The sequence below is a fragment of the Chlorocebus sabaeus genome, chromosome 9, assembly GCF_047675955.1.
Source record: "Chlorocebus sabaeus isolate Y175 chromosome 9, mChlSab1.0.hap1, whole genome shotgun sequence".
In the NCBI taxonomy this organism is placed as follows: domain Eukaryota; kingdom Metazoa; phylum Chordata; class Mammalia; order Primates; family Cercopithecidae; genus Chlorocebus; species Chlorocebus sabaeus.
In genome coordinates this window covers 20,146,195-20,158,828 of record NC_132912.1, presented here as the reverse complement: position 1 = coordinate 20,158,828, position 12,634 = coordinate 20,146,195, and the positions used below count along the sequence as shown (strand labels likewise).

At 35.9% G+C, this 12,634-nt stretch overlaps 1 protein-coding gene across 2 annotated transcripts in view; it reads right to left on the bottom strand.

Annotated features, from left to right (window-relative positions):
* PLXDC2 (plexin domain containing 2) overlaps window positions 1-12,634 on the bottom strand; it is a 461,353-nt gene that overhangs the window by 223,878 nt on the left and 224,841 nt on the right. For both annotated transcript variants that reach the window (XR_012093899.1, XM_008002439.3), the window contains exon 3: window positions 7,496-7,642. Coding sequence is in view for 1 of the 2 variants with exons in the window: in XM_008002439.3 (XP_008000630.1) it covers window positions 7,496-7,642 (147 nt within the window). In the remaining variant the exon portion in view is untranslated. The remainder of the gene's footprint in view (window positions 1-7,495; window positions 7,643-12,634) is intronic.

Here is a 12,634-nt window from a genome sequence, read left to right as displayed (position 1 = left end):
TGCTTGGCATAAAATATATACATAGAAAGATAGAGATAGAAATATAGAGATATATCAATCATCTTTACCTATCTATCCATCCATCCATCTATTAATATATCTGTCTACCTATCTTTCCATCTACCCATCTCTCTATCCTCTACCTAGATCTCTAGCCATTCTTCCACCCATGATCCATCCATCTGTCCGTCCGTCCATCCATCCATCCATCCATCCATCCATCCATCCATCCATCCATATTTATGCATCTATGTATTTATCTATCTGAGAGAGACTCTTAGAGAGACTCAGATATTAACTTATTCGGGAATGACAAGATGCTAAGTCAGTTTAGTAAGACTCCCCACCCTTGATGTCTGACCATCCTCAATACTGATCAAACCCTCATCTCCCACCCTTGCTATCTAATCACCCTGACCCTCCTTCAGTAAAAATCCTAACAACTCAGTTTAGGCACAATCGCCACTTACTTCTCACGTCTCCTCTTATAACTTTCCCTCCACTGATGCCCACTCTGCTCTTGGCCATATCTTCGTCTTGCCCATGCTACATTCAGAACTGAGCCCAGTTCTACATCAAGATTCTTTCCCTCATTGCAATAACCCTAAATACAATCTGTTTTTACTGCCTTAACTACTTTCTTTGACGGGGTTATTATTTTTGTTGTCAAGAATTAGAACACTCAAATAATAATGCTCAGCAACCGTATTGTTTTGTTGAGGTTTTTAGTGTCCTTTTATAACTATTTCATTTTTATTCTCAACATTGCACTGGGAGGCAGTCAAGGCAGGCATTTTTACCCCCTTTCTTCCAGGTTACAAAATTGAGGTGCAAAGAGGCCAGAATCCACAAAAATAAGTGTTGGAGCTAAGGTTTCCTAACTTCAAACACTGGACTCCTTCCACCAGGACAGAGATATATCTTTAGGAGTTTTCAATCAGAATGTCATTTCAGAAGACAAAATAATTCCAATATGTCTGGCAGTTGAATCAAACTGTGTCCAGAAATAAATTAAATAATATATAGATGTAGAAATATAGAGGAAAATCACAAAAATGTGGAATTTTAAATGTCTAGAAAGAGAGAAAAGAACAAGTCCAGGCTGGTTTCTAGGTTTATAGTCAGAAACTTTTAGATTTGCAACCTGAAAACTGTGCGGCTCTGAATGAAGGACAAAATACCCAGATAACTCTGAGAATTTTAATATAAAATGCCTGCCTCATTGCTTACCATCTGGCAGGAACTCATACCAATTCTTCACTTTGCTTTAGCTAGAAAGACATGGTCTTTGCCTTAATTTGTCAACTGCAAAACTAGGTTTTAGCATCTGCTTATTTTGCAATAATGATTTAAGAAATGTTATTTAAACAAAAACGACAATGGAGAGATTTGAAAGCACATGTAATCAAATTCCACTATACACATATGTCATGTAAATACTAATGATAATGATTGAGATTATAAAAGGAAAGAGATACTAATGTGTGTGGGCATGTCAAATATGTGAATTAAATGATTCCTATGTTTTATTCTGCTCTGAAATTATAAGATATTATTGTGGATGGGAGAAAATGAAAAACTTACTTTATTTCCACCCTCATCCTCTTTCAAGAATATTATCTAAGATTCGAAAATAGTGTTTGGACCACATTTATATGCAGTGATGGTAAGGGGGGAAATATGTTTTTTAAAAAATAATGTTCCTAGGTAAAACATCTCTTGTACCCTCCTCTTTTCCATTTCAGGAAGCAGGGAAGTGGATGGTAAGTTGCCTCTTCTGGGAGGGTCAACATTCTTGCCTTCTCACTCTACCTCTTGCTTATTCAGGGCTAAATTGTTAGCCCTCTGGCCCTGGGACTATCCCGAGCTAAATCTTTTTTTTTTTTTTTTGCATAATTTGTTGACAGAATATATACTCGTGGGCATGCAAATTACATGAACTGGTGATAAGATTCGAGAAACTCCCTTCTTCCCCTTGGAGCTTAAATTTAAATCCTGTTTCCAGCCACATTACCAGAGAGCTTTTTATGTCAATGAGAACAGGAGCAAAGCTAATTAATAAGGTGGATTCGCGTTTGCCATTTTCCATTTTCCCTTGTGCTTTACCACCTCAGTAACATGAAGTATGTGTGTGTGTTGTATGTAGATGTGTATGTGGGCATTACTCAGCCCCCGGTCATAATATCACCTTAATATTAAAATTCTGTCATCTTTTGTAACAACTTGATTTTATTCTGAGAAAAGCGCAATGGAAATGAAACAGAGAACCAAGCAGGACTGGAAAGGTAGAAAGACCAACTGAGGAAATGCTAGAACATGGATTACTCTATACAGTTTGGAAAGCTCAGGCTAATATTTAGTAATCACATTTATGAAAAGAGAATGTGGGGAATTTAAAAAATATTCTAGCAAGTAAATTTGTAATATTCAGGCTGTAAATTTAAAGAGTTCACGTAGCATTTTTTTTCAAATGGAAAATAGTTAATATTACCAATCTTATTGTTAAAATGGAAGTGTGTGTCAGTGTGTTTTTTTTGTGTGTTTGTGTGATCATGTATGGGGTGTGTGTGTGTGTGTGTGTGTGTGTTTTCTGTTGAGAGTAATAACAAAGTAGATACAGGACCAATGTCTTCTTTCTTTCCATAAATAAAGTTTTATTGGAACACAGCCATGCCTGTTCATTTACATATTGTCTATGGCTATTAAGCTATAACAATAGAGTCGAGTAGTTGTGACAGAGGCCATAAGGCCTGCAACAGCAACATATTATCTTGACCTTTTGAGAAACAGGATGGCAACCCCTGCTACAGAGTCTGAGCATGGTCCCTGGATTAGCGGCATGAGCATGACCTTGGAATTTGTAGAAATGCAAATTTTCTGGCCCATTTAGACCTGCCAAATAAGAGATTTGGTTTTTATACTAATAAAGGAAAGCACAGGAGTGCACAAGACTGTGGCTAGCAAAGCTCTGTGCTGAGTCAGCCTTGTATGAAACACATCATGAAGTAAAAACTATAATGATGGAATCAGATCTGACAAGACGGAGGCCCAAAATATTCAAAATTAAGAGAAAGAGTATTTAAAATAGGGTTTATACCTCCACTGTCATTAATCCAACCCTAAGTGTATATTGGGTCTTGAGATACAATATAACCATAATAGCACATATAAATTTTTTAACTTTTATTTTAGGGTCAGCAGTATGTGTGAAACTTTGTTACACAGGTGAACTCATGTTATAGGAATTTGTTGTATGGATTCTTTCATCACCCAAATATTAAGCTTAGCAATCAATAGTTATCTTTTCTGCTCCTCTCTCTCCTCCCACCCTCCACCCTTAAGTAGACTCCAGTGACTGTTTTTCCCTACTTTGTGTTCATAACTTCTTATCATTTAGTTCCACTTATACGTGAGAACATGGTATATTTGGTTCCTGTTCCTTTATTAGTTTGCTAAGGATAATGGCCTCCAGTTCTGTTCATGTTCCCACAAAAGACATGATCTTGTTCTTTTTTATGGCTGCATAGTATTCCATAGTATATATGTACCACATTTTCTTTATCCAATCTGTCATTGATGGCATTTAGGTTGATTTCATGTCTTTGCTTTTGTGAATAGTGCTGCAATAAACATTCACATGCATGTGTCTTTATGGTAGAATGTTTTATATTCCTCTGGGTATATACCCAGTAATAGGATTGCTGGGTCGAATGGTATTTCTGTCTTTAGGTCTTTGAGGAATTGCCATACTTCTTTCCACAATGGTTGAACTAATTTACAGCATCACCAACAGTGTATAAGTGTTCCCTTTAATCTGCAACCTCACCAGCGTCTGATTTTTTTTGTTTGTTTGTTTTGTTTTTTTACTTTTTAATAACAGCCATTCTAATAGGTGTGAAATGATATCTCACTGGGGTTTTTGTTTTGCATTTCTCTAATGATCAGTGATATTGAGTTTTTATTCCTATGCTTCTTGGCTGCATGTATGTCTTCTTTTGAAAAGTGCCTGTTCATGTCTTTGCCCACTTTTTAATGTTCTTTTTTTTCTTGTAAATTTGTTTAAGTTCCCTGTAGATGCTGGATATTAGACCTTTGTCAGATGCATAGCTTGCAAATATTTTCTCCCATTCTGTAGGTTGTCTGTTTACTCTGTTGATAGTTTCTTTTGCTGTGCAGAAGCTCTTTAGTTTAATTAGATCCCATTTGTTAATTTTTGCTTTCGTCATGATTGCTTTTGGTGTCTTTGTCATAAAATCTTTGCCTTTTACTATGTCCAGAATGGTATTGCCTAGGTTGTCTTCCAGGGTTTTTATAGTTTTGGGTTTTGCATCTAAGTCTTTAATCCATCTTGAATTGATTTTTTGTATATGGTGTAAGGAAGGGATTTAGCTTCAATCTGCTGTATATGGCTAGCCAGTTATCCCAGCACCATTTATTAAATAGGGAGTCTTTTCTCCATTGCTTGTTTTTGTCAGGTTTGTTGAAGGTCAGATCGTCATAGGTGTGTGGCCTTACTTCTGGGCTCTCTATTCTGTTACATTAGTCTGTGTGACTGTTTTTGTACCAGTAACATGCTGTTTTGGTAACTTCAGCCCTGCAGTATAATTTGAAGTTGGGCAATGTGATGCTTCTAGTTTTGTTCTTTTTGTTTAGAATTGCCTTGGCTATTTGGGCTCTTTTTTGGTTCCATATGAATTGTAAATAAATTTTTCTACTTCTGTGAAGAATGTCATTGGTAGTGTGATAGGAATAGCCTTGAATCTGTAAATTGCTTTGGGCAGTATGGCCATTTTAATGATATTGATTCTTCCTATCCAAGATCATGTGATTTTTTTTTTCCATTTGTTTGTGTCTTCGCTGATTTCTTTGAGCAGTGCTTTGTAATTCTCATTGTAGAGATTTTTCACTTCCTTGGTTAGCTGTATTACTAGATATTTTATTGTTTTTGTGGCAATTGTGAATGAGATTGCCTTCCTGATTTGACTCTTGGCGTGGCAGTTGGTGATGTATAGGAATGCTTGTGATTTCTGAACATTGATTTTGTATCCTGAAACTTGCTGAAGTTGCTTATCAGCTAAAGGAGCTTTTGGGCCTACACTATGGGCTTCTCTAGATATAGAATCATGCCATCTGAAAACAGGGATAGTTTGACTTCCTCTCTTCTGACTTGGATGCTCTTTATTTCTTTGTCTTGCTTAATTACTCTGGCTAGGACTTCCAATACTATGTTCAATAAGAATGATGAGAGAGGGCATCCTTGTGTTGCGGCAGTTTTCAAGGGGAAAGCTTCAGCTTTTGCCCATTCAGTATAATGTTAGCTGTAGGTTTGTCACAGATGGCTCTTATTACTTTGAGGTATGTTCCTTCTATGCCTAGTTTCTTGAGAGTTTTTAATATGAAGTATGTCAAATTTTGTTGACAGTTTTTTCCACCAATTTCTAACTCTGAAGAAATGTTTGTTAATGGCTTAAATACTCGTGGATAACTAAGAACCCAAGATATGACAATGGCAGAGTATCTAAAACAAAAGCCTCTAACAATTGTATATATTTAACCATCAACATAAAGAGCACCAGGTAAGTTACAACCAGAAGTTCAAGTCCTTCCATTTATGTTTGAGGCGACCTAAAGTGTTAAAAGCAACAAACAATGTCACTGCCATACTAACAATAAGAAAAAATGGACTGTCTACAGTATTATCATTTTTCATGAGACAATCAGAGAGCTGTCACAAGGCAACCAAGTAAACCCTATTGCAAAGAGAACAGGCTTCTTTAAGGAGAGGCAGGATACAAACTGTCTTACATTGGGGGGCAGAACAGAGGAGAGAGATGGTAGCCATATTTGTATAGAGGAAGAAATCAGCTAATACTTTAACTGAGGAACTTCTTTCTCTGCTTATAGATGTCACCCATAGTGGCTGACACTAGAACTAGGCCACGTCACCAAATCCCCATGTGCACACACCAACATTCAAAACTCCACAAAGTATATTTTATACTATTAACCACTGTGCTATAGTAGTAAGCTTGTCAAATGCAATAGATCTCAGATAGACATTGTTCGAATCTATTCTTTACCATTTTCTCTTCTCTTGAAAATCTGTTGGAAATTCCACAGTGAATTATTTCTAAATCTGTCATCTTGCCTACCTGGGGTTGCCTGAATATAGAAAAAAGTGGGGTGGGGGTGGATGATGGAATTTAGTAAGGAAAGGTAGCTACTTTGTTTGCTTCTCAGACTCAGGAAGCATGTGCTCTACACTGAAAATTCAATGAATCATCATGGTATACTATTCTTAATTTCCATTTAGCTTTTAGCAGTTGATCTCCTGAAAACAGGAACATCTACGTATAAACGAGGAAGGCCACTGCCAAAAATTTTGATATTTAACATTTATCAAATCAATACCTCTCTAAATAACTTGAAAGGTTAAAGCTGTTTTCTTTTCACTTCAGGTCATACTGAAGAGAACATCTCATGGTTTCACCAATGACACTATCACCACCGTTACCCAGGCCAGCAAAACCAAACACCTGTGAAAATGTGAAATCCGGCATTTATCATAAAATGATGATCAAAGAACATTCTGAGAACCAAGTGTGATAAATTTTACACACAAAATTTGAGCATCAGCTTGGCTACCCAGGTTAACATCCCAGTTTACCACTTTCTAGTGGAGACCCTTGGACAGGTTATCTGAATTTTCCAAGACTCCTCAGTTCTCTTATCTGCAATGTGTGATGTAACAATATTTAAATCATAGGATTGTTGTGAATATTGAAAAAGCGAATGCATTTGAGCATTCAGGCTGGCCCTTGAATAGGCTATTCATGACCATGTAAGGAAAGGGAGGCTAGTATTAATATTCCCTCTCATCTCCAGTTTACACATGCAGAAAGCACCTCAGAATAGTCAAATTATTTATTTCAGGAGCACGGTTAGGAAATAATGAGCCCAGGCTTAAAATATCAATGTGATGCTATCTATATTGTATTATTTCTCTTTATATCAAACGTCTTCATTTAAGAACATAATTTGTTCTATATATGTTATCTAAGTCATAAATGACTTCGGTTAAATCTTTGGTTAAATCCAAGACCAAGAGGAATAAACTCATGTAAATGGGAAGATACAAAATGCAAGTAATTTTTAAAAATGTTCTATACACTCATGGATTATAAGAAAACTAAAAATAATCCAAGATAAAGCTCAATTTTGAATCCAATATACGTTCATCAGATATACTAAGAAAATTGGTTAAATTAATGACAGTATATCAAAACAATTCTATTTCATTTTCTTTCATATCTTATATGCAATTATTAATCAAAATTACAATTACAGAACTGAATACACTTGAAAAGTGATTACCACAGATAGGGCCATTTTAATATTTAATTATCAAACTTATAAAAGAAATGGCTACAGGCCAATTAAAGCAACCATTTTTTTCACAGTAGGAAAAACGAACCCTGAATGTCAAAACACTTACTGCAGCTTGCCGATGAGTATTTGACAATATTCCATGAATCTTCACTTTATCTTTTTCCATTTGGTCTATGTTCACCCACAAATCCCGGCTGGCAGAATCAGATGGGCCATATATTCGAGATATGTAGTAATTGTGGTCTGTATCCTCCTGCAATAACAGATAATAATATATATCAAGAACAGAGATGTTTTAACTACAATTCTTAAAAAAAAACCCTATTGAACTCAAGAGTATTAATAGTCTTTAAAAGAGCCAAATGAATTAACTAAACTCTAAGAGAAATGAATTTGGATTAAATAAATAAATGTGCACACTCATGCACACACATGAACTGTAAGAAAAAAATGTTAAATAAATAGCCCTATGATTTGAATAATAAAATTTAGAATGTGAATTTTGTCTAGTTCATTTATTATCTAAGTGCTAATTAGATAAAATAAAATGGTTCCTGAAATCCAGTAAAACCATGAATCCAATGTATTTTTTTTCACAAATCATCAATTGAGATATATATGTAATTGATTGCAAAAAGGAAAAGAATATTCTATGCAGTATTCTAAGTAGATTTTGTCTTGTGACCTAAAAGAAAGACTACGATCCAAATATAAATGTGGAGAATAGTGATTAAATGTTTTATATATTTAACAATTTCAATATATATTTCCTTCTAAGTTTTGTATTTTACATGAGTGTGTGTGTGTATGTGTGTGTGTGTGTATGTGTAAAATTAGTAGTCTTCTTTAGAGGAAATTATTAAATATACAAGAGTTAGAAGGAAACATATACTGGGTGCAAAGATCTAATTTTTCACCAGAACAAAATGGTCCTTTTGAACAAAAAGGTCTCTTTCGAAATTTTTACTAAAAACCTATGGTGTAATTACGATTAGTAATAACAAATTCAAACTTCTCTTCTTTAAAAATAAGGTTATATTAGGGCCTGCTTTCAGCTAATGGTCCTAGAAATGAAGACAATATTTTTTTTCCTTTAATTTGAGTTACTACATTCTACTTTTATTTGAGTTCTCATTGTTGGTGTTGCCATAGTGCCTGTCACAAAGCCTTTATTCATCATGTTTCCCACTCAGTGAAGAGATGTAAATGTTTTAAGAAACAATTTTGATGAGAAATACCCAGAAAAATATATGATTCTTGGCTAATTCTGATTGCAATGTTTTATAACCATGAAATCAATTTGAGGAGTTAGTAGACAAAAAATATTTTAAAGACTTCAGGTAAGTATAAGAAAAAATGTTGAATAAATAGGTCTATGATTTGAATAATAAGGTTTGGGATGTGAATTTTGTTTAATTCATTTATCATCTAAGTGATAATTAAATATAATAAAATTATTCTTGAAATCCAGTCAAAACATGAATCTCATGTATTTTTTTAGCAAATCATCAATCGAGATATATACGTAACTTATTACAAAAAGGAAAAGAATATTCTATGTAGTATTCTAAATAGATTTTGCCTCGTGCCTAAAAGAGAGACTATGATCCAAATGTAAATATTGAGAATAGTGATTAAATGCTAACAGTAAGTTTTTTGTTTATGTAATAAAGACCCTAGCATAGTGGCTCATGCCTGTAATCCCAGCACTTTGGGAAGCCAAGGCGGGCGGATTACCTGAGGTCCGGAGTTTGAGACCAGCCAGGCCAACATGGCGAAATACCATCTCTACTAAAAATACAAAAATTAGCCGGATGTGGTGGCGGGTGCTTGTAATCCCAGCTACTTGGGAGACTGAAGTAGGAGAATTGCTTAATTCTGGAGGCAGAGGTTGCAGTGAGCCAAGATTGTACCACTGCACTCCAGCCTGGGAGACAGAGTGAGACTCCATTTAAAAAAAAAAAAAACAAAACAAAGGCCGGGCGCGGTGGCTCAAGCCTGTAATCCCAGCACTTTGGGAGGCCGAGACGGGCGGATCACGAGGTCAGGGATTGAGACCACCCTGGCTAACACAGTGAAACCCCGTCTCTACTAAAAAATACAAACAAACAAACAAACAAACAAAAAACTAGCTGGGCGAGGTGGCGGGCGCCTGTAGTCCCAGCTACTCGGGAGGCTGAGGCAGGAGAATGGCGGTTGAACCCGGGAGGCGGAGCTTGCAGTGAGCCGAGATCCGGCCACTGCGCTCCAGCCTGGGCAACAGAGTGACACTCTGTCTTAAAATAAATAAATAAATAAATAAATAAATATAACAAAACAAATAAAACGCCCTAGGTATATCTGCAATTAAACTCTGGGTATGGCACACAAATTATATGTACACTTTGGTGAAAGAAAAGAAAGGTCTACAGAGAAAGAAGACCAAAGTAAATATAAAGAAAGAAGAAAGAAGATCATGCAGCCCCCAAAGGCTCTGACACCTCAATGGGTTTCCAGCCCTCCCTCTGTTCCAGAATCTCATAATGACACTGATAGTTTGGGTTGTCTGAGGGTAGAACACACTGTGGATGTGTCTCTGGTATGTATTCAACTCATCTGTGTGTATTGGGCTTCACAACCAGAAGATTTGGAGGTGGGAACCTTCCTTGACACTGGGCACAGGCCATTTTGCTCATGTTATTACACTGGTCACAGTGGTTGGTGGCATGCATGAGCCAATAACCTAAGAAGGAGCAATTACTGAGACATTCAGGAATTTAGGTAGAGAAGAAATCATTTCCCTTGTTCAGATTGCTGAGATATGTAGGCATGAGACCTGGAACCACTGGCTCCATTTTGCTACTATGAGGAAATTCTGTCTGAAGATAAGGCAAACACATAGCTAAAGAAAGAATTACAGGCTGCACGTGGTGGTTTATGCCTGTAATCCCAACACTTTGGGAGGCCGAGGCGGGTGGATCACCTGAGGTCAGGAGTTCCAGACCAGCCTAGCCAAAATGGTGAAACGCTGTCTCTACTGCCAGGCATAGCACTTGAACCAGGAGAATTGCTTGAATCTGGGAGGCAGAGTTTGCAGTGAGCTGAGATCATGCTGTTATATTCCAGCCTGGGTAACAGAGCAAGACTCTATCAAAGAAAGAAAAGAATGAGAGAAAGAGAGGAAGGAGGGAAGGAGGGAAGGAAGGAAGGGAGGAAGGGAGGAAGGGAGGAAGGGAGGAAGGGAGGAAGGGAGGAAGGGAGGAGGGGAGGAGGGAAGGAGGGAAGGAGGGGAAGAGGGGAGGAGGGAGGGAGGGAGGGAAGGAAGGAAGGAAGGAAGGAAGGAAGGAAGGAAGGAAGGAAGGAAGGAAGGGCCAGATCCCTGAGCAAGTCTATCTAGGTGTGACCTGTTACTGGACTTGTTCATTCCATGAAACCTTGAGTCTTTTTCTATTGTTAGATCACCTTGAATTAGGTTATGGTCAACCGAAAGAATCATAACTGAAAAAACAGGCCTTTTTACTTGCAACCTAACTTAAGCAACTTTGAGCAAGGCCACCTAGAAATCATTTCATTGAATATTTTCTTCAAAGCCACCCTTTTATAGCATTCACTGAAATTTTTATAAAATTAAAAATTAAATTATTATGTAAAATAATAATTCATTTATTTTTTCAGTGAATGGTTTTGAAGAAAATACTCAATGTGTTTAAATCAAAATTAAATTTTTATCCCTATTGACAGTATTATTACAAAGATTTCAGGAAAATTGAAGTTAAAGATGTAACCTTTAGGTGAATTATATAACAGATTCTTTGATGCCGCAAAATTTCTCTGTAATTACTAAATAGATATTTTCTTTAAAATGTCAAAATTTCAGAATTGAGTTCAGGATAATTTTTGAAATCAGCATTTATAAAATAACCTTGGCATTTTCCTTAATCTCTGGATTTCTGTGATTAGTTAAGAAAGAGTCTTGAAGTTATCATAAAGAGCAAGAATATCATTGTACTTAAATAATGAATTACCTGCAAAAATATACACAATTTAGTCTAATTATGAAGTCCACCACTGATATACAATGTGAAAATACACCTTCAGTTTTTCTTAAATCAGAGCTGCCAAAAACAATATCACATCTTTGAAATACTAGAGCTCGGTATCTGACTTCCATAGCCCACGCCTGCCAAGTTGTCATGGCAACTTTTATTCAAAAAGGAAGACAATTTATTGTTTACTTAGGAAGGCAGAGACACAAGTTATTAAATTCCAGAGAGGTGTTTGGCTCAGATATTCAGAAAAACCATAAAATAGATTTCTCAAAAATGTGACATTTTAGCACTAGTAAATTATTCAAAACACGTCTTATCCTTTTTTAGGAGCAACGGCACTTAAGGAGTTGTCAAAAGCCACTTTGAGTGCAAAGATTTTCATTTTCTGTTCAAGAGCAAACTATTTCTAACACCATAGAAAATAAAACAAAACACTACTGTGATATGCCTAGTTGCCAATTCATTTAGGAAAGCAACTGTTAGAGAAAGTAGATGGCACAGTATGTGGTATTAAATTGTATAAATCCATGTTTCTCGAAAATGCATGGAAATGTGCAGTTGTAGACAGAGGACTTACACCAAAAATACGGAGGAAAAGTTATAACTGCAACTTAGCTGTTCTGCAGCAATCAATCTACATAATTCCTAACCCAAATGCTGCCTTCTTTTCTATCATGGGTGTTGCTTTTATGATGGATAATGTTTATGAATGCCTCACATTGCCTCATGCAGTAATGATATTTGAACTCCAGCTTCATTTCATTTAGAACTTAAAAAAAGCAAAAAAGAAAAAAGATCAAATATGTGTTATATGACTATCAGTGTAGTAGTCATTTGATATACATGGATACTTAAAACATAATCAAAATTCTTAGTAAGATTATTTAGCACTGAATGAATCGGCCACCTCTTGAAGATCATTCCTTAATTAATAAAGGAAGATTATAATTTGAATGGTTCTTGCCAAGTATTAACAAATATATTGAATCCTTATAAGAGTGATTTCACAAGGGCTACGCAATTCATTTAAAAGTAAATCTATTTTAAAATATTACTTGTGAATACTACACTCCTCAGAAATAAAGAGTTAATAAAAGAGTTTCCTGTGATCTAAAAAAACAAAAAAACAAAAAAACAAAAAAAAAAGACATGCTGGTATAAGAAACCAAAAGCACATGATGAAATAACAAGAGGAGAGAAAGAGTGAACTGGCAGTA